The following is a 24,247-nucleotide window of genomic DNA, read 5'->3' on the forward strand; positions in this document are numbered from 1 at the left end:
TCTACCATATCAAACCATTTATTACCAACAACACAAGATCAGTCATTGCTCACTCCCAACTTCTATCCACCCTACTCTACGCATCTCCCATTCTGACTAATCTCAACAAAACTGAATTAAGCAAAATAGAAGCCTGCTATAACAGAATTGCCCGCTTTGCTGCAAATTGCTCATATAGAGCTCATCACTGTACTGCTTTGAGACAGCTCCACTGGCTTGAACTGCCCAACCTCATAACCTACAATCAGCTGTGCCCCTGTCATTCGATCTATTACCTCCCCAATAAGTGTCCTGCCCTCAAAAACCTAGTACAACATCACTCAGCCAAAAGGCCTCTTAGATCATCAAGCAAACTACTACTAGAAGTCACCAACAGCTACAATAGCTTTGGAGATGCACCATATAGTAGTTCAGTGGCTAAAAATGGAACTCTGTCCCCACTAGCATTCAGAACACATCATCCAAAGCCTCCTTTAAAGACCTCATCAGGCAACATCTCAAGCAAAGTTGACAGTGTTATGATTGCTCCCCAGGATAGTGAAAGCAGATAAGGTACACATACTAAACCTAGAGAACTTGATAATAGTTTTCAATCTTACTCACAAACACTGGCTAATCTACAATGTATGTACTGTACCTGTGTACTATGTATGTATTCTACCTATGTTCCAAATTTCGGCTGTACACCACAAATCTATTAATTACCTTTATTTTTAAATTAATATTTTTTTTGTTTGTTCTCTTCACTGTAACTGTTGATGTGTTGCATACCACTGTAAAAACATGTCTTTTGTAATTTGTGTGTATACTGATCATGTCTACATAACTAAATGTATCTGTAATTTTTCTATGTAGAGCTTTTCTCCCCAGGCCTCTGCTGAAAAAGGGCCTTTTTGGATCAGTCAGACACCCCCGGTTAACAAATATAAAATAAAATAAATAAATGTTTGTTTGTGTCTTTCAGCTTTTCCCGGATAGGGCTCACCACAGCGGAACTCCGGTCTGCTAATGATTGGTAGTGGATTTTTACATACCGGGTTACCAGCCCTGACAACCAACCTTGTGAAGGCACACCCCATTATACACATATCCACACACAGAAGACTAGCCAGAAAATCAGATGGGGACACATCTTGATGAGGTGACAATGCTACACACGCACCACCACACCCACATATAAATATAAATAAAAATAAAATAAAAATTGAAATATTACTACCACCTACCAGACAGAAGGTTTAGCTTGTTTCTAATAAGTCTACAGAGTGTCCAGAGCCAAAGATGATTTCTCCTTTTTCTCCTCTTTCCTTCCTATATCAGTCAGTCTCACAAGGCTCCATCATAGGACCACAGCTGTTTAACTTATTTATCAACGAACGAGCAACAGCAGCAGCAAGATAAATACCAATATGCTGCTAGGACACTACCCATGCTGCAAATACTCACCCAGAAATCCTTCTCCTCCATAGAAGCTTGGCTCGATGTCTCACAACTCCTCCTGAATTCAAAAAAAGCTAAACTACTACTGTTCACCCTCAATTCTCTCTGCTCCCAGAAAACTATCTTTAATATACTGCTACCCAACAAGACAAATACATAACTAGTATTCCACAACAAACTAGTAGCTATGATTATAGATAACCACCTGAAATTCCATCCCCACCTTCAGAAAGCTATAAAGATGACAAACCAAAAGGTAGGCTGCCTCTATACAGACTCATAGACACTATTTTTCTATTCCCCACCATATTATATACCTCTCATATTTATTTATGTATTTATATTTGTCTGCCTAACTAATTTCAACTCCTATCTATGAGCCAAAATAGAACAATGCTACAATAAAGTAGTCAAATTCACAACCAACCAACACTATACATCACTGCCTCTCCCAAAAACTACTAAACTGGCTGAAAGTAAATAATTCTCTATTGTACTCACAATTAATTATAACCTTCAAACTACTGCACAGCTCCCAAAAATTCCCATGTCTTCACTCTGTCATTAAGTCTTACACTAGTAAGAGAACTCTACGCTCCACTGGCAAATCATTTACTCTCCATAACTAAACCTAACAACAATGCAGGATACTCTCCGTATTCACACTGCACTGCTGTTAGTTGGAATACCATCCCACACCACTTTAGAACAGTCTGCAGCCTGAAAGGCATTAAATGCCAACTGAAGCAACAACTGACAGATGACTGGCTCTGCACCTGCACCACCTCTGGTTAAACTGGTAGGAATATAACTATATGAATTTGTGCCATAAGTCTCTGCCGTATAAAACTTAATGTACCATTATCACAACTATATACTCCTCTATCATCTCATCTCATCTCCTTTATCTTCATTGTGCCTCCTCCCGAGCTTCCTTTCTTTGGGTTGTTCTAACTCTTAATCTTAAAAAATGTTGTTCATATACAACCCATGTAACTGTTACTTCTAACTGAAACTGTAAATGATGTAGTTTATGTCAAAAATGTCTTAATAATAAAACTGTTGCTTATGAATGATGTCCATATAATAGAGGTTTTCTCCACAGGCCTCTGCTGAAAAAGGGCACTGTTCATTCAGACTATCCCTGTAAACAAATGAAAATAAATAAATAACTGTATCAATCTCAATCCCCTCAGGAAATGCCATCAAATATAACTCACCCAACTATCACTTGGGAACAGGTTTTCAATGCTCTGTCTAAGGCCAAGAACACTGCATTGATGGGCCCTAACAATATCCCAAGCAGCTTTCTAAATAACATCAAACATGACATATCAAGCCTTCAGGAATCACTATTTAACTAGTCTCCAAACTGGTCTGTGTCTCACAAATGGAGAACAGCAACTGATATCCCTCTACACAAAGTTGGGACATCTACAGACCTTGGAAACTACAGATGCATAAGTCTCACTAGTCTCATACGCAAAGCCGTGGGAAAAAGTATCATGGAAATTATCAAGAATGACAGAAGAAACTTCCACACCAACCCGATCCATTTTGGTTTCATCAAGGGCAGATCATGCCGACTCAACCTGGTGAACTTCTTGGAGAATGTCACCAAGGCGATGGCTACCTTGACCTGGCCAGGCATTTGACACAATACCCCACTAGGGTATTGTTGACAAACTCAAGAGGTTAGGTATAAACACTTATGTCATCCATTAATATCCAGCAGGCTCACAGAAAAGACCCAGGAAATTAAAACTAGGGAGTCCACCTCTACAAAGAGACCAGTCACCAGCAGAGTCCCACAGGGATTGGTGTTGGGACTGCTCCATTTTAGCATCTATTTCTATGAAATCAAAGGCAATGTCAAAGGCCACTGGCTGACCAAATTTGCATCAGTCATAGAATCCCCCACTGACCCTAATGTTCTCCATGAAGGGTGGACACAGACATTTTAACTGATGACAGAGCCATAGACTAAATCTAAAAGCCAGAAAATACATAGAATCCTTCAAGAAGTCAACCACCCATGTTAAATAATATACTGATAACACACTTTTAAGAGTTGACCCAGTAGTCAGGGACTTGGAGACAAGCATAGACAGTAATCTAGCCTTCAAACACAATATGTCTGTGGTGGTGAGGACATCATTCTATATTGTGCAACGTATAAGTAAAGGTATGCCATCAAGTCCAAGGAGGTCATTGTACCACTCTATTTGGTGTTCATCAGACCTATCATTGAGTACAGTTCCTCCTTTGGTTATGTACCTAACCAGCTGTGTCCAACAATTGGAACATCCACAGTTGTTCCTCAATAAAAGAATCCAGTACATAAATAACATGTGGTATACCAACCATCTCAAAGCCCTATCCCTGTACTCTGTCTTCTACAGATTGTTGAGGGGAGATCTACACCTGGCATACAAGACATCTTTGGACCCCATTCTGACTGACATTCTTTGTACTCACAAGACAAACAGCACCAAAATTACCCATTCTAAAGATTGAACCTTGCCTGCCAGAGAGACAGGTATGCATTCCAGAAACTACCATTTGGCTGGAACAGACTCCCCATCCATGTGAAGAAGAGTTCCTCCCTAACCCAATCCAAGTGTAACTTGGACAACTGAATGGGGAACTGGACCTTAATCCCTGGTTTGGCACCCATGTCTCTAATGGATACAGGCAGCCTGTAAATGGTTCATCTCCCAGGCCCTTGCTTTATAAATGTTTCATCTCCCAACTCCCTGCTTACACTATCAAAGGTGTAAGAGATTTGGGATGGATGGCTAAGTTTAAAACATCCCCAGTGGTCAGCAGCCTAGTACATACCTATGAACTTATAAAACAGAAACCACAAACATCAATCTAAACATGGCATTACTGGAAAACGGACCTTAAAAAAAAATCTGCACTGAGATCTAACTACAAAACATAATTAAACTATGGAACTAGTATATCAGAAAGTAGCCCTTACTACACTAGTGAAATAATACAAAAAAATTACTTGATGCTATTACAAAATATTAAAATTACACAAAAGCCAAACTGGACTAGAAAGCCAGACATAATACAGCCCATTCAAAATAGGTTAAATAACTTATAAAACATATTTCAATGTAAATTTTACAGTTATCTGTACCCATTGAAATGAGTAGAAAGGAAGATAAACTAAAAATAATCATTTGTGAATTTCACATGTTGGTTTATAATGGAATTAAACTGCAGCAATAGTGGTTAAAGCCAAGTCATCAATAAAATGGTGAAGTATGAAGCGTGTGTGTGTGTGTGTGTGTGTGTGTGTGTGTGTGTGTGTGTGTGTGTGTGTGTGTGTGTGTGTGTGTGTGTATGTGTGTGTTACCATCCAGCTGCCATACATTAAACACAGCTTAGCTATCAATAACCTTCAGTGCTACATGACAAATGATTTCCATACTTGCCATTGAAATGAAGTGCAGCATGAAAAAACACCCACCATCAGTCCTCATGCCCACCTTTGTACTGACAAAACACTTGATAGAAGCAGAAGTGCCAGGACAGTCTATCGTTCTCTACAAACATGTGGTTCTTTGAGTGCATCTGCCTTCCTATTGGAGCCTGTATAAGGATTATAATGCCATTTAACTCAATTCTTCTCTTTATCATGCAGCATTGGCATAGAGAGATAAAGCTCTGACTACAGTGCAGGCCATCTACATTCAAGTAGCAGTTCAGGTGCTTGACAGTGCAGGCAGAGAGGATGGACATACCCCTCCTATTGGAGGGGTAGGACATGCTCTTAGAAGCAGCATTATATATTATCCCCAGTGGAAGCTAGGGACTTGTGACAAGTGCTGTACTGTAGGGTTCTGGAATGATGCTGAGATATATGTGAATGTATACCTGAGACACCATGAATCACATTGCATGCCACTCCCTGCAGAAAGAATAAGAGTAAAGAATAAGTGGAGAATTAGGAAATGACCCCCCACTCCAAGTTCCTCAGTATTGTCACCAGCCCCAGACATGGGTTAGGATTAGCCCACGGGAGGCTAAGATAGATCTGGTAGACCTGGGGGATGAGGACAGCTGTTATAAGAGATGATTGTCAGCTGTAAAGGAGCAAAATGTGTGCAAAAAAAAACCTCTGTTCTCCTTTGCACCTGGGGTGAGGGAGTAGTTCTAATGAGTGATTGCCTCCTGTCACTGTATATAGAACCCAGTTCAATTGTGTTCTTTGGCAGCATTCTTACACAGAAATGCAAGTGGTGTACCTTGTCTCTTTAATCAGAGCCAGAACAGATAAATATGAGCCTCTAAGATAAGGAATTAGATAGCAAGTATTTTGCACAAGGCATTTCATTTTTGTCTGTGCCCCTGCTATCTGCACAATGCTCACATTGTTCTGCAGTTTGCATACTTTTAGTACTCCTTTAAATATTTTGGCATTTTACCTGTTGCATGGCTGATAGTGCAGGGGCACAGATTACACCAGGCTTCTCCAGCAAAGGACAACTACAAAGATGTCTACAGCTACGTCTGTAACATCAAGGGTTATATGTAACAATGCACAGAACTAATTACAAATGGCATCACACACACTAAACCAAAAGCCATTGCCAACCTTTTGGCTGATGGCTTCAGCCCAAATTTCTCCCCCCACTCCCCCTCCTGATAGTCCAAAGGAAATACTGCATGCCACATTATCCCCAACCATTACTAGGGAATAGGTCATCAATGTATTTTCCAAGGCCAGAAACACTGCACTGATAAGCCTCAATAAAATTCCAGGATGCTTACTAAATAGCATGAAACATGACCTCACAGGTCCAACTAAATCACTTTTTATCTAGAGCCTACAGTCAGGTTTTGTGCGAAGGAACGTAAGATGGTTACAGTCACTCCCTTGCACAAATGAGGTCCAACCACTGATCTGGGTAACTACAAGTCTGACCAGCCTCATATGCAAGGCCATGGAAAGAATAATCATGGCCATGATAAATAAGGACATAGGTAACCTGCAAATGCTGGATCCATCACAGTTCAGCTTTGTTAAAGGAAGATCATGCCTATTAAGTCTTCTAGACTTCTTTAAGAGGGTCACCAAAGCAATGAATGAGAGCAAGACAGCTTCCCCGACCTGGCTAAGGATTTTGATACAATATCCCACTCAGGCATTATAGACAAGCTCACTAAATTATGTATAAACCCTTTTATCACCCATAGGATAGCCAGCTAGCTCACTGATAGGACCCAAGAGGTCAAAATTGGTGAGGCCACCTCCACCAACAGGTCAGTCACTAGCAGAGTCCCCCAAGGCTCAGTATTGGGCCTTCTCCTTTTTTGACATCTATTTCTCTGAAGTGGAAGCAAATACTGAAGGTTTTTGGCTGACTAAGGTTGCAGATGATGGTAAGTCGGGGGTTGTCATTAATTCCCCAGCTTACAATAGCATTCTTCAAGAAGGCCTATCTCTGACTAATAAAAAATTCCACAAACCGATAAAGGTTTTTTAGTCCTTGAAGTCATCTTCTTGCCAAGGCACTAGAGAATAATAAATTGTGTTTTCTTTACCTGTTTGTGGATTTTATTTTCTGTGACAGTTGTATTTAGTTTTGGAGTTATTGGTTTGTCATTTTGGTGCTATCTCTGACTAATAAATGGTCCCAAAGCCTTGATCATAAACTCAATACTATGAAATGCATAATTGTACCTTTTGGAAAGTCAACCATCCCAACTACTTACCATGTTGATAATACACCCCTAAGAGTCAATTCAGTGGTCTGGGATCTAGGTGAGCACATAGACAGTAGCCTTACGTTTGACCACCATCTGGTCACAGTGATGAGGAAATCATTTATGTTGTGCAACTTATAAGTAACTGTATGGCATCTAGGTCCAAAGGGGTCATTATCGCACTGTACTCTTCCTTTATCAGACCAGTTATAGAGTATAATGTTCCCTTCAGTATGTACCTGAATAGGCATATGCAGCAACTAGAGTGACCTCAGAGGTTCCTTACAAAAAGAGTACAAGGTGTAACAAACCTGCCTTATGCAGAGTGCCTTAAAGCCCTTTGCCTTTAGTCAGTCTCCTATACATTGCTGGTGGGTTATCTATGCCTGGCTTACAAGGCATTTGCAGACCCCTCACGTATTAATGTTCTGCATATTTTTAAGTCAAACAGTACCAGAAATACAAGGTCTAAGGACTTGAATTTTGTCTGTGACTTAAACAGAACATATTGGAGAGACAGATATGTCTGTGTCCCAGAGACTGACCATCTCCTATGGAACAGGCTTCCCATCCATGTGAAGCTGAGTTCATCTATAACTCAATTTAAGTACAACCTAGACCAGTGGATGGGAAATAGGAAATTTACACCAGGCCTGGCACACATGCCCCTTATGAACAGAGGTAGCTTATAAATGCCTGGTCCTGAAAGTCCTATTTGGATACAGGATGTCATTATTCTTTCAGGAAAACTTGGTTAGGCTTAGTAGCCTAGTAATATTCTATGAGTCTATGAATTGCCACAAATAATAGTGTTAAGAGGACTGACCAACCAATGAAATTCAACATGTCCCAATACAGATAATTACACAGACCCTCTGAAAATGTATGCAAAGTAAGGGTCTCAGAGTAGTTTAGCTGTAGCTATTTAAGTCAAGAACAACTACATTCAGTGCATACAAGGGAGATAAAAGTTATTTTTTAATTTATCCAGTTTATTAGCTTGCTATTTATAAGGATTCTTGCTCTAACTTCATAATGTGGTTTTATTTTATGACTACAATATTGTATTGGCCCAGTAGTATTTCTCACACAACAATGTTGAACATACTTGTTTTTTGAAGTTGACTCTAAAACTTTATTCTGTAGGTTCACTGTTTGGTGATCTGACATCAGCCAGTGATGTTTACTGAAAGCAAAGGTGTCAGCTTGTACAGCAACAGTGTTCTTACTCAATAGGACAGCTTTATCACTGACTGCAATGAAGGTAACTATAAAGTTGCCATCTTACTTGCAACAGCTCTTTCAAAATGACACTGCTACTTGTCATGAAGCTATTTTGTCAGACAGTCCAAAACTTTTACTATAATCCTTCCATCATAAGAAAATAATATCAGTTTTATTATTTGCATACTGTCCTGCTGAACCAATGTTTTGCACTTATGTATGCATATATAAGTCAACAGAAAAACAGACAAAAGAATGTGTAAATTGAATATATGCAGGCCAGTGTAGTGTGATAAATGAAATATCTTGTATTATAGGATTAGAGAACTTTGTTCAAGACTTGCAGCTTTGCAGGGGAGAGGCATATGTTAATTAGCCATGTGATCTCTCCCTGGGACCACTTCCAAGAAGGTATCTCCATGGCACCATGTAGACATGGCCGGTGTTAGCATTTTGTGGGCCCCCAGCAAATGTCAAGTTGGGGGGGGCCCTAGGTAATTCCAAACTAAGTATCACTTTGTCACTGCCACCTATCTTAAACAACCTTTTAGTTCATGCTGCAAACTTTTAGAAGTAGTACGGTCAGACCGACTTGTAGCTACTATGCTCCTACATTACACCAGGACTATGTACCACACTGTGCTGGCCCATCTCCCAAAGGGACATTCACAGTTACGGGTACTTAGTTGTAGCAATTAATCATTACAACTCCCGACAGGGCTGGACTTAGGTAAAATGGTCCCTAGGCACTGCCTACTGTTTCAGCCCCCCACACACACACACATATATACATCCACATCCTCCAATGCTCCCCATACCATGCATAATCCTTTTTTCTTCCTTTTCTCACATTTTGCCTTTCTCTTCAGATTTTTCAAGAAGCCATAGCTTTCGATATTTTCTGATAACATTTTTAAATGTTTTATTTCTTTTCACACAACCTTGTCATCCAGTGATAGCTTGAACAAAAAATATGATTAAGGATAGAAATTAATTTTGTTGTTCAGCCTTTGTTTTTCTTGCATCCTTTTATCACAGCTTCCCTGATCAAGACAGTACAGTAATAACCATTTAGAAAATAACTTATTTAAGCCAGTGCTCCCAAACACCATAGGGGTTATAGATTTAGAACATTTCCCAAACTTTTAATTGAATGGTGGATTAAACAAAAATCATGAATAAGAAGAGATTTTCAGTCTTTTTTTTTTCTTTCAAGGAATACATAAGTTTTGCCCAAGGCTTAATGTTCAAAGCCGACAAAATAGTAGCTCACAATAAACTAACAAGACAAATGTTTTGAGTATACACAGGTCCTGTATGGAAGTACTGCATGCCTCCCTAAACCTCCAAAAAACAAAGATGGTCACTGTCTATGCATCCCTCTGGTGTTAGACTGGGATGAAAGCAGAAGCTGAAATTGTCATGTAGTTCAGGTGACTGCTGGCATATGTATACCTAGTATGCCTCCTCACGCTTCTCCCCGACCCTCAAAAGCAGCAATCTGTATAAATGCTTGATGTGTGATTTTGAGGAAAGTGAAAAAAATAGTGATTACGGCAGCATATTCTACTCTGTTGCTCACTGCCTCTACACAAGTTATAGTAACCTTCTTTGTACACCTCTGAGGTCTGTGATAAAAGTAAAAGAACAATTTCCACACTGTCCCCAGCCCAAGCACAAACTATGACTTTCAGTGTACACCTCTAAGGTTTGACTGAGATGAAAATTAAAGAAACAATACTCACACAATTCTCAGCCCCCCCCCAAGTATGTAACTTACAACAACTTTCTCTACACACACACACACACACACACACACACACACACACACACACACACACATCTTAGTAGGGCTGGTTTTAGAATGGGTGCGTTTGATACAGGCTATTATCATCTTTATCTCAACAGGGTCATATCACAACACTGTTCAGGATAAAGACTGTAATCAGAAAATAAATACAATTTTTTTCTCCTCATTTCTTCCTAACCAACAAAAGCTTCTGTGGGGCCCCCCCACAGTGTCAAGGATGATTAAGGGGGCCCCTATATCCATTTATACTGTTTGGGGAGTGGGAGCCACCAGACTCCTAGAAGATCTAGATGTCTGAATGTTCTGTGATATATTTTGTGCCTTACTTTTGAAATATAATGACTTTGTTAGCTGTGTTTTTTCTGATACCCAGAAAAATTATGATTGTGTCCCAACATTATTTGGTGTATGATAAATAAAACCTATGATATTTTTTGCACACAAACGCATAAGCTATAGCAATACTAGCTTCTACTTATTTCAGCAAATAGCAACACATTGTGCAACACTGGTACTGCCACACCAGATTAGTGAATGTTGTTTAGCAGTCACCAAACAGCAGCAGGGTAAGTCACTTTTATTTACCTCATTGAGGAGTAATGCATACCTGTCACTGTCCCTGATTTCACAGACCTTCCCTGACTTTTCCTCATAATTTTGCTGTACCCATCATACAGAGTTTGATTTGCTGGAAAATCATTTAGGATTATAGACAGTTGCTAAATGATGCAAAAGGTATTATTCTTTTAACTTTTAAGAGTTAGAGTAGCATTTAAAATGTGTTCCTGATTTTGTAGCTTTATTCAGCTATTATTTTTGGCATTGTGCAGAATTCTTCAACAAAGAAGTTAAAAGTCATAGTATCTGGTGTTCTGCCAATATTTACAAAACTCCCTTGAAAGAGAAAACCATTCACAAAGATCAAGAGCATCAGCTCTTCTTAAAATCCAATGTAAACACTGATATTTGTCATTCTGGGCTACTGTGCTTACCTTGCCCATGTTCATTATCAGCTTTATCCTAAAAGGGTCATATCACAATCCTGTTCAGGTTAAAGGGCATAGTTAGGAAATGAATACAGCTATTTTCTACTTATTTTCCCCCAACCAACAGCAGCTTTTGTGTGCCCCCCTCACATAGTCAAGGATGATTAAGTGGGATCCCTGCAGTCACAGGTATTGCAGGTACCAAAAGCTGGCTATGTTGTTAATTTTAGTGGAGAGAATGTCTACCGGCAAGTTTTAAATAAGCCAGAGACAACATGTCAGTGGTAAACCATTTAATGGAATTGTGATGCCTGTAACTTGAAAAACACTGTTAATATATCCAGTGATATTTTTTAATTTTAAAGGAGATATAATATTATTATCGACCTTTTTTATTAAGTATACAAATTTGCTGTACTAGCTTTTGTTGGTTTGACAGACATATTATAACATATCAATATAAGACAATGTGCTGTGGTTGGGGCCCCCCCAAGAACAGGGGGCCCCCAGCGACCACAGGATTCGCTGTTGCCTAAAGCCGGCTATGCATGTAGATCACCACAGCTGTCCATAAAACACTGTTGTATTGAGCACAGCTAAAAAGATGTGTTCAACAACCTGTCATAAGTGTGTTATGGGGATTGAGTTGAGGAAGTCACTAGATACCAAAGAATACTTAAAGTAAGTGTCATAATGGTACCAACAGCACAATGGGGGTTGGTGGGTAAGGGGAAATATGCTAGACCACCAGAGATAACTCTTAAATGTAAGTGTTGCAATGACATCAACAGCAATATGGGAGTATGGGATTCACTAGACCTCCCGGGCATAATAGATAGGTGCTTTAATGGTACTTCAGCTATCACGGAGATGGGGAGAACAGACAGGTTAGATGCAGGACTGTAAGTGTGTGTGTGTGTGTGTGTGTGTGTGTGTGTGTGTGTGTGTGTGTGTGTGTGTGTGTATGGTAATAAATGTTATTCAGAGGCATACAGATTAGCTGATAATTACCTCATCATGACTAACATGTCTCTGAATGGCAAACTGGCACATCGTGGGAAAAGGGCCTTATGCTCTTTAATGAATCCCCAGGATTTTATTACCCAGTTTACAAAAAAGTGAAAAATAAGCATAATTGAAGTATTGTTTTTATAAATGTTTTGTTTCACAGATTGAATACTGTATATGTCATATCTTGCTCACTTTTAAAGTTAGTCACATTTGTTAAAGAAAAACAATTTCTAAGTTGTTATTAATCTGCAATCAGTTAAATAATTTGTATAAATGAAGTAATAATTAGACTGCAGATATGTTTGTAGTGAGCAATACAATCTTTCAAGCATGCTTTAATCTATTTACGTTTAAATTAATTTGAGTCTTATCATACTGCTACTCAAAGTTTCTTACTCTTGGGGATGCTGGCATATTTACAGATGCTGTTATGAATGTAGGCAACAGACAATGCAGGGGCAGAAACTCTTCTGAATGTTTCACCAGTCAGAGAAATTGCCTGAGAGCTGTTCCTACGTGACTCATTGTTGAGTTACAAAATAATATCATATGGGTTAAATTACATTGGAAATAACCTTATTTGCACTTCTTGTTCACTTTGACCCAAAAATATACAAAATATTACTGACAACATATGTATACTTGCATGACATTTTAAATGCATGTGTATGTAATACAGAGGATTTAGATCAGGCAATAGATAATACCAATGTTAATATTTGTTTGAAATTTACATTAAAATTAAATTTTCTTTGGCATTAAAATCTAGAGAGAGAAAAAACTCTATTTACAATAGTTCAAGAATAAAAATAACCTTTCTTTATGACTGGCCACCTTATCATAAATAGTTTAATACTTTATTTTGTATTACAGCATACAGTTCACCAGTATATATTTATTCATTTCAAGTATCAGAAATATTAAAAATGGGTTGTGCACCAGTTGAATGCTTTTGAAATCAGGACTTCCTGGAGCAAGCTAGCTGAAAACATGTTCAGCAACCTATAATAATCCAACATGGCCCCAATCTCAAAAGTAACCAATACAAATACAGTACATGCTTTTTACATACCCAGTTTTATAGTTAGAAGACTAAACTGCAAGCTGATCCCTGATTAAAACAATAAAAAGACTTTATGTAAATGAATATGGCCATATTGTTTTTCATGTGTTTTTGTCTAAAATTAGCTTCTGACATGTCTTAGTGGCTCATACTTGTTGCGGTTAACAGTGTTGCAGTGACTTTTGCAAGTGCTCATAAAAATACTCATGACACCATAACAAGAATACTATTTGTTTTACATATTCACAAAAGTATATTCACATACATGCATGTATACACACGCATGCACACACACACACACACACACACACACACACACACACACACACACACACACACACACACACACACACACACACATTTGTGGAAACGTACATACAAACACATGCTACAACAAAGGAAGAAAATGTCTGACATGAAAGATGTTTTCAAGTATTAACTATTACAGAATGGTTTAAGTTAAAGAGGACAGAATAAGATGCACAGAATTAATATGTATTGTAATGCAGAAGTGAGGAAACCATAGAATTGTCCGGACATTTTAGAGAAAGTGGTACCATGAGACACATGGTTGGTTGTGCAAGGCTTGCAGACAGATCAGCTGACAAGAGAAATGGCCAGGTTGTGAGGCTCCTTATCTACCACTGAAGTTTATGCTTCTGTAAAATTTGTTTGACATATTGATTATATATTTTTTTCATTAATTTTGTCTTTTTGCACTCTTTGTTCTGCAGTGTGGTGCCAAAGAAAGAGATCTGCTGCAATAGAAACTACCTACCAATAAGTCACAAAGAGGCCCAGAGTCATAATCAGTCAAGCAAAGAACAAGAACTTGGGAATCCAAGTCATTCAGGACATGGAACCCTACCCCAGTTATCTGTCTCAGCAACAGACCAGTTACCAGTTTCGGGTGGAAAATACAGTGGTGGATTGAATGGTCAAATAGAATCTGGGTCAGGCAATGTCCTCCACCAAAAGAAGTGTTTGAACTGTAGTCACCAGCAGTCCAGAACTGGATGTACCAAAATGCAGAACACTGACCATGTAGAAAAACTGACCCTATGCTCTCATCACTCCAGTATCCAGACAGTACATAGTGGCAAACTGTCTCCTTCACCTTCTCACCTCGGGACACCCAAATGTCAGTGGAAGCAGAGGTCACATGATCAAAAAGAGCATCATGCACTGCAACAACACATTGTGACAGTCAGGTACAGTCTGTTTCCTATGCTTAAATGGGAAAACAATAATTTATGATGGTGCAAGAATAGCTGATCATTTCACAAGTGTGTGTGTGTGTGTGTGTGTGTGTGTGTGTGTGTGTGTGTGTGTGTGTGTGTGTGTGTGTGTCTTACCTGTGCATGCATAAGGATGAGGTAGAGAAATGCTGAACTTACGAATACATCTGAAAAACTATGAATCATTTCTAAGAACTGTTAGAATGGACAAGTCATGGAATTACTAACTCTGATATCTAGCATGCCAAATATTCTTTAACAAATGCATGGGACATTGTAAAATACGTGTTCCTTGAATATGTGTGAAATGGAGCAATTTTCCAAGGCTGTGCTCCTGAAGGGTGACTTTTACAATTTTTTTTTTCAAGTAAGATGCAATTTCAGAAATGCAGCATTTAGAAAATAAAAGGAAATTAGGGTAGGATAGGGTAAGTAACAATGCCAGTTAAGGCAGAGAAAAATACAGAAATATTCAGAAATGCAATGGCACAAAATGAGAAAATAACAATTTCAGTCAAGAAAGGAGATTTTTTATGTTACTGTGAAAACTGGGCAACCCAAGTCCTTAACATTGCAAAAATTAATACAGAAACTTCAAAGGCTTCCAGTAGATAAATCAATGAATCCTCATAGGTTTCACACTAGGATTTCTTTAAAATAAATCAGTGACGAATGTTTCAGCTTTTCCATCAAATCACAAGATGAAGATAAGACTCCTGAACACTACAAATACAGTTGTGTTTCCTCATTGAAGGACTTAAGAAAAGGAGTTTGAATACTATTGGCATGTAATTTTCGTAAGTAAAGTAATGGATATGAGGTCATATCAGGAAGATCTTGCCAAACAATTTGAGTTTCTCAGCACTAAGCTTTTTCCAAATTCAAATACAAGAAATACTTCAAAAAAAATAAAAACAACACTAATCCAACCTTAAATTTAGCTTTTGTTCATCCTGGTACCTTATAAAAGGCTCATTCAAACTTAAATGTAACTTTATTAAATCTGGGACTAACCATTCTAGTCTGCTGTGAAGTCACAGACTCCAAAATTGTTTCACTGTCGATGGTATCATTATAATCAGTCACCTGATGTTCCTTAATGAAATCACTACACAATTAATTCTATCAAGCCCTCCAAAGGAAAAAAAATACCCTTGGCATCATATCCAAAGTTATAAAGAATAAAGCAGAACAAAGAAAAACAAAGTTATATGTCTTTTGCATTAATATTAACATAAAAAGCATTTCTATGCAATGTCATTGGTTAGACCTTTTGATAATTGTGTTAAATTTAAACATTTAATAAGCTTACTTAAAATGAAACACATTTTAAATTTACTATCCCCTAAATGGGTAGGGGTTCTACATAAAACTGAAAATCTACCATCTTCTACTTCACCTATGTCGAATCACTCTGACTCTACACAAGGTGCCACTTTGTTGGCTCACAACTAAACTTCTGCAGTAAATTTGCATACAAAACATCTTTTGAAATTAATCCATTAACATTCATTGTTGAAATAAAATGCAGATTTTTGAAAGGGTAACTCAGAAAGCCAGACATCCTCTGTGACTCTGATCTAATTAGACCTCAGCAAGGCATCTGGTGCTGTACTGCTCTAGACATTAGTGAAAATAAACAATATTGTTATATTAGGCCATGTGGCTATAGGGCAAGGAAAAGACAGGCTAAACAAAAGGGACAAAGAAACATGATAAAAGGCATCCATTTAGATGAAAGGGAACTCACCACTGAAATAACACAAGAATTAAAAGTGAATCCACTCCTTTTAAGTGCTCAGATAAGTGAAACTGGTTGGGCAGGAAGGAAAATTATGCTGTTTTACTGGCAACAGAAAAATATGCAGTATTGTTGCATACATGATTGTATACAGTTGATAAAAGAAGATACCATAAAGTCCATCAAATCTGTCCAACTGATAAAGCCCTTCTCTCACAGTCACCGCCCTTCTCTTTCCACTACTACCTGCATCACATTAATAAAGCCCTTCTGTCACAGTCACCACCCTCCTCTTTCTACTACTACCTGCATCACATTGATAAAGCCCTTCTCTCACAGTCACCACCCTCCTCTTTCTACTGCTACCTACATCACATTAATAAAGCCCTTCTGTCACAGTCACTGCCATCCTCTTTCTACTACCTGCATCACATTGATAAAGCCCTTCTCTCACAGTCACCACCCTCCTCTTTCTACTGCTACCTGCATCACATTGATAAAGACCTTTTCTCACAGTCACCACCCTCCTCTTTCTACTGCTACCTACATCACATTGATAAAGCCCTTCTCTCACATTCACCGCCATCCTCTTTCTACTACCTGCATCACATTGATAAAGCCCTTCTCTCACAGTCACCACCCTTCTCTTTCCACTACTACCGGCATGCCCTTGATAAAGCCCTTCTGTCACAGTCACCACCCTCCTCTTTCTACTACTACCTGCATCACATTGATAAAGCCCTTCTCTCACAGTTACCACCCTCTTCTTTCTACTACTACCTAAATCATATTGATAAAGCCCTGCTCTCACAGTCCCCACCCTCCTCTTTCTACTACCTGCATCACATTGATAAAGCCCTTCTCTCACAGTCATAATTTTCCTCTTTCTACTACTACCTGCATCACATTGATAAAGCCCTTCTCTCACAGTCACCACCCTCCTCTTTCTACTACTACCTGCATCACATTGATAAAGCCCTTCTCTCACAGTCACCACCATCCTCCTTCTACTACCCGCATCACATTGATAAAGCCCTTCTCTCACAGTCATCATTCTCCTCTTTCTACTACTACCTGCATCACATATATGCTTATATTTCTTAAAAACTACAGTGATTTTATAACTCAGCATCTACTCATGAAGTCTACCGGACTTGTCCTCAACCCTGTTAAGTGAAAATTACTTCATGTCCAGCCCAAAATCTGTATCCTTGATTTGCAAATGATTACCCTTCCCACCCATTCTTTCTTTCTAAATGTATTCCCTTGCATACCACACTCAGTGCTTTGAGAAGCTAATATCATGTTTCAGCTTTCCTTCTTCATTTCCAAATAATAATATATCCATAAACTGCCCAGTATCTAATCAGACTTTTACCATCCAGAACTTTAACTACCCTACTAAACTTTCTTTTCACCCCTCCATCAATTTAGCATCTCTCTGCCTCTAAATGGCCTTCATAAATGCATATAGTACTGCATATGGGACTAAACCAAAGCTCTAGAAAGACATAAGCACTTCTGTATGCATGAAGCCAGATGTCCCTATCTTCATGAAAGATGGTAAGGAAGATTGGGAGACTAACCAGTGGATGAAGGCAGCAGCTGCAGTACTGCACGTTTTGTATCAGACTATGATGTTGAAGCCAGATCTGAGTCACAGGACAAAGCTGTAAATTTGTTACTTAGTCTATGTCCCTCATCAGCTTTGATCACAAGTTTTGTGTAGTGACCAAAATGGTGACATTGCAGATGAAAACAGTGGAAATTATGTTCCTCAGTTTGTTGCTTGGCTCGTTTTCATGTGTAACAGAGTGAGATGCCTGGCACCCCAGAAGAATATGAGAATAAAGCTGCTGCATCTCTGATGAGAAATTACATTTGAGGCAGTTTGGATGCTTAAGAGGATGCCTCTTTGATGCCTCCAACAGGAGCTGTACCAAGCCCAGCCCATGAGGACCTGAGGCAGAACCATGGTATTCTGAAGAGATGATAGGTCTTAAGATGCATGAGAATGCCTGAGGATCCTCTAAGATGAGCTTAAATCTGTTGTATCTGCTGATGATGACAGGGAAATCAGGTCTTCTCTGTTTAGCTTGTTAACACCATGGCTGTCAGCAAAACATGTCTTAGGAAGTAGATATAGGCTATGGCCTTGCTTCGCCCAACACAGACTACATGGAATCTATTATTTCTAGAATATTAGACAGTGCAAGGGGACTTTTTCTGCTCGGGATACCCAATTGCTGCAAGCAAACTTGAATTCAAGAGCATCTGTGTGACTTGCTGCTTATTGGCCTTAAGTATGTTCATCTGTGCACCTCAAGTCTTTGTTTTTCTTAATAAATTATTGTCACCATTTCTGGGAAACACATGAGCATATGGTAGTTAATCATGACAGTAGTTATTTCAACCAAGTAAATTAAATGTTTTGCTCATCTGCTTATGCATTCAGGTTGATGATCATGGGATGGGATCTTTAAAGCTTACTACTGAATTTTCATTATGACATCCTGAATATTAACCATGCAGCAGGAATTAGTGACTCTATTTGAATACTAAAGCTACTTTTACCCACTTACTTTGTAGCCATTCCTCAGAAGTATAATTGTAGTTCTAACTTTCTAAAGGCTCATGTTCCCTGAATTTTACTGAAGTTACCAGGCCTTGAGGAAGTTGCTCCCTTCTATTAATAATTTAAAAACTAACCTATTATCGCACTCCTACAAATTCCATAGCTATACTAAGCTGAAAAAAATAATAAAATGCAGAATCACAGTACTCAAATGATATTACCATAGCTGCCTTAATCTCACAAAACTGTATGGGCTACATAAAGTTCTGTTCTACTCCACATACAGCACCGGAATGATTTCATAAGTCAATGCTTCTGATCAAATGACGTTACTTTAGTTACTGCTATTACTTGCACTCTGAATATTAATACAAAAATATTCTGTTGGTGATGATTGAATATTAATACAAAAATATTCTACTGTTGTTGTTTTGGCTTATGAATGCATTACTCTGTGTGGTGGGGTAAATGCTAGGAGTGTTGGCAGTGAGTGAGGTAGTGAAATGAGGAGAAATGCAAATACTGAGAAGTGAAGAAGGTAGATGGATTTTGATTAGCTGTCTTACTGAAGTTGGAAGACTGGTGATGGGATCTTTTTACAGACAGAGAGAGGTGCCAGAAAAGTGCCAATGGAATCCTTCCAGGGACAGGGAAGGGAAACCTACAGTGCAACTTTGGATCCAGTCAGAAATTGGAAGGCTAGTGCAATAGTTTTATCAGGAATGTCAGAGAAGAATAAGGGATATAAAAATGAAGGATTTGTTGAATGCAACGTGGGTAAAGTGTAAAGAAGAGTGAAGGAGTATCTCTTTTCTAAAAATGTTAAAAAGTAAGTCAGCTAGATTATTTTTGGTGAATATGAAAGGGGCGGTGCATGTCTAGGAGGAGTGGGACAGAGATATTTACTGGAATGGTGTGGAAATATGTTGAGGTGTGTCACTTGACTATAGAAAAGACATAAGTGGAAGTGGGGTAGAAAAGGAGGTGCACAGATATTAGTTATGATGAGTGAAGGGGATAAAGTGCAGGAACAACTGATGGGATGAAGTGAGAGTGGTATAGGGAGGATGACTATGGATTGGGTAGGAGTGATGAGCAAGAAGATGGAAAAGTAGGCTCAGGTGTAGGAAATAGCTCTTGACCAAATTCAGAAGGTTGGAGAATAAAGGGAGGAGAGAATAGGAAGGAGTATTGAGGAAAGCTTGTCTGAAAAAAAAAATAGAAACAGAAAACCAGTAAAGTGGAAGCAGAAGTAAGAAGCTGAGGGATGACATGTTGGGATATGAGGGACATGAATGTTTGAATGGTAGCATGAAATGTGAAAGATGGGAAAGGTTCAATGTAGGTGACAGAGGATAAGGCAGAAGAGAGGATGAGGATTAGAACTGGGATTTTGGAGCTATTGATAGCATTTTATGAAGAATTACAAAGGGGGTGGAAGCAGAGATAACTAGTGTGGAGGGACACTGTGTAGCTGAAGGATCAGAGGAACTGCTTACAAAAAAGATGGTGGAGAATTGTTATAAAGGACTACTGTGTCAAAACAAAAAGATGTAAGGATACTGGTTTGATGGATTCTCTACAAATTACTGTAAGGCTGTAGGACAGACTCTATTGTATGAATTAGCTTTTTCAGGGGTGAGGGTCCTACCATGTCAGGAGACTTAAGAAATAACACATAGATACAAAAGAAGTGTAACTTTGTGTTCTGTTTTTTTTTTCAAATGTATAGCTTACTGCCACTCTATTCCACTTATTACTGCTTTGTGAATTGTTTCTCCTGGATAGTACCTGCAAATGATCAGTTGTGATCAATAACCCAGTAAACAAATATAAATAAAAATAAATCAATAAAATAAAAGTGATCTCAACTTCATGTGGTTTATGTCACAAACTTACATATCATAAAGTTATTTCTGTAGACTAAAACTTTTGTGTACCACATAGTACAATAATCAGTGTAGCTACCTCATTAGCATTTAAAGGTATATACCCCACAGTCAATACTCCCTTTTTAAGAACCATATGTGTGTGTGTGTATGAGAGACAGATATAGATGTGTCTGTGGGTTTGTATACACAAATCACTGTAAGTAAACATTCACAGTATATACAATCCATGTCATGAAATATTTAAATCAAATATGAAACTTTGCACAGTTTCAAAAACATTTTAATAATGCACCTTTCAGTATGTTTGTTATTTCATACCAATACATGTCACTTGTGAGAATTTAAAAGATATTTATTTGTAATGCTAGAAGTCTCACCATCAAAGTTAATGAACTTGAAGAAAGGGTCAGTAGCACTATGGTATTATAATTATCACTTAATCATGCTATAATAGTAAAAACTATTTATTGTCCATCTAAGATTATTATCAAAGGTCTCACAAATGAATAGAACATATTTCCAATGAAGGGATATCTGTATGTGCTAGAAATGATTTTACTAATTCAGCAGAATACATCAGTAATAACAATGAGCTTTTGGTAGTTAATGTCTCTGGTGTGTTAATTGTTACTTTGAATACAACTGCATTAAAGAAGTCCCAAACAACTAACTCCAGAAATAGATATATCTATTAAGGATCTACAGTTTTCTGAACAATACAATATACTAGCTGACAGTTTAAACTTTACTAGTATTGAACAGGAAAATATTAAAAGCAAAAAGAAAATAGTTTAGAGAGTCAAGAAGAAATAACTATGATTAGATCATAAAAAGCATCTACGCTTTGATAAAATATACTTGATATGGTCTGGGTGAACCAAGACAATAAGCTGAAATCTCTCACTAGTATAAATATATATACATATATATATATATATATATATATATATATATATATATATATATATATATATATATATATCTTATAGAGCAGATTTGTATACCATAGATAAGGAGCTTTATCTTTGGGATTGGTATATTGAAATGAAAAATAGCAGTTTGGAGGACTAATGAAAGGAATTCTATTACAAATTAAAGTTAAACTGATCATTTTGTCACTACCTGCTGAATTAAGAAACCTAATAATAAATCATACTTTTGAGTGGAACAAAGTCTTGATGTGCTTAGTTTATAAGAAATATGTTGTTAGATAGTATATCAAAAATTCATAACCAATCAGAATAAGAAAAGATGTACAGAGACCACAAGGCTTTGGAATTATAGTTGAGGAAATTTAAGACATCATATAGAGGTAGATTAGCTCTCTATAGTAATGCCAATAAAAAGTTTTTTTGAGACATTATCAGTAAGGCATGCATGCACACATCTCAATGAGTTGAAAACAGAGCTATAACTGACTAAGGCACTTTAACTGATATATGTGGCAAGCATTTCTTTGGAAAAATGTGGTGGTAACTGAAACTTATGTTTTAGAGATAGAATATAACCGTAACTGTCTATTTTGGTTGAAAGTAAGGATAGAGCACTATTCATGTTCTCGGCCTATGTGCCACAGCAGGGTTATGACAGTGAGAATAGTGGACTCAGACAGCAGTTGCAGGACCTACTAGATAAAGCAGGACAACAGAAATTGGTGTTGATAATGGCTGACCTGAATGCACACACCAAGTCAGACAAAACAGGATATGAGAACTGTCTGGGTCCACATGGGTGGGGCAGCAGGAATAAAGAAAGAGAGGCCATTCTTGTCTTCTGTCTGGTAAATGGCTTGGGGTAGAAACAATTATTGCAAAGTCATCCTCAGTAAAATGGTTATCCCAAAGTATAAACCACTAGTTGCCACAATCAGCTGCAACCAGTGGTCAGAGACAGCTCTAAGTTTGACAGAGACTAGGCTGAATACTTTGAAGTTGATTGGAGAGAAAGCACAGGAGCTCAACAAATTACTCAGAGCTCTAGCACCTCAGGAAGAAGAGGAAATAGTTGGAGATGAAGAAGAATGGCTGTACCTCAAAACAGCACGTCTAAGAATAATAGCGCATATGTGCTGTCAAGCCAAGAATGGAAATGAGGTACGTAAGGAAAGCTGGTGGTGGAATGCAAAAGTCCAGGAAGTCATCAAAAGAAAGGAGTAGTTCAGGAAGATAGAGAAGATGGACCAAGCTAAGAAGGAATATTGGATGGCTAACAAAGACATTAAGAGGGAAGTTGCAATACCTAGGAGCAAGGCATCAGAGGCACTCTACCAGATTCTGGAAAGTGACTCTGTAGATGGTACAAAGAAACTCTATCAGGTTTCAAGACAAAGACAGAAAGATAAAGAAGATAGTCAGAACCCCTACATAAGGGATTCCAGCAATAACCTGCTCACTAACCCATGGACATCAAAGGTAGATGGAAGTAGTACTTCCAGCAGCTTCTGAATGAGGAAAACCCAACAGGAGTTGTACTTCCTCAGACACAGCCTATGATTTAAGAAGAGAAGGAGCCTGCCCTAGAAGAAATAAGAACAACAGTAAGGAAAATGAAGTCAGGGAATCAGCAGGCTCAGATGAGGTCACAACAGATATGATAAGGATGTTGGGGAAGACAGGGGAGAAATGGCTCCTGAGGGCACTCCTAACACTATGGAGAGAAAGGTATATCAGAGGTGACTGGAGACTAAGCATATTAGTGCCAGTGTACAAGGAAAAGGGTTAATCCACAACTGTGGTCAGTACAGAGTTATCAAACTCCTATCACACTGCGTGACAATTCAGGAGAAGGTGACTGATAAATGAATACGTAGAGTAGTGGAAAGTAATATGGGAGATGAGCAACTCGGATTCAGATCAAGATGCAACACAACCAACTCCATGTTTACAGTAAGACAGACAATTGAGAAGAAACTGGAAATGAGGAAAGAGTCCGACTGGGAATTCCTAGACTTGAAGAAACCATATGACAACGCCCCCAGAAAGTTGATTTGGACAGCCCTGTGGTGGTCCGAAGTCCCAGAAACACTGGTAGAATTAGAGCAGGCTATGTACAAGTACCCAATGATTCAAGTATGAACAGTGTTTGATCTCACAGAGGAGTTCCCAGTAGGTGTGCATCAGGGTTCAGCTCTGAGCCCACTGCTGTTCATACTGGTGATGAACTACTTTAACAAATAGGTTGGAGGAGAGAGATCAACAAAACTGCTGCATGCAGATGATGTGGCATTATAGGCAGACTTTGAGCAAGAACTACAGGAAGGGATATGGGAATGGAATGCAAAACTGAAGGCACATGGGATGAAAGTGAATACAGATAAAATAGTTGTAATGGCAGCAAATGCATGAAATCAGAAGAGGGTCTATATTAGAACATAGAAGTTTCAAAACTTCGAATGTTCTAATATCGACCCCTATTCAGCGAAAGCTGAAAATATTGAAGCAACAGAAAACCACATTTTTTTCCTAGGGAAAGAATTTGGTTGTCCGTTTCTGTTGCTTCGGTATTTTCTGCTCTGTGGTGGAAAGTTACGGGTCAGGTTCAGGT

The 24,247-nt window shown here is 38.4% G+C and overlaps 1 protein-coding gene across 1 annotated transcript in view; it reads left to right on the forward strand.

Annotated features, from left to right (window-relative positions):
• The window catches only part of DISP2 (dispatched RND transporter family member 2), a 546,463-nt gene that overhangs the window by 247,827 nt on the left and 274,389 nt on the right, over positions 1 to 24,247 (forward strand). The window contains exon 2 of the mRNA XM_044074174.1: positions 13,993 to 14,469. Within this exon, the coding sequence (XP_043930109.1) occupies positions 13,993 to 14,469 (477 nt within the window). The remainder of the gene's footprint in view (positions 1 to 13,992; positions 14,470 to 24,247) is intronic.

The sequence above is a fragment of the Protopterus annectens genome, chromosome 6.part0 (assembly GCF_019279795.1).
Source record: "Protopterus annectens isolate FY-2018-M chromosome 6.part0, PAN1.0, whole genome shotgun sequence".
NCBI lineage: Eukaryota > Metazoa > Chordata > Ceratodontiformes > Protopteridae > Protopterus > Protopterus annectens.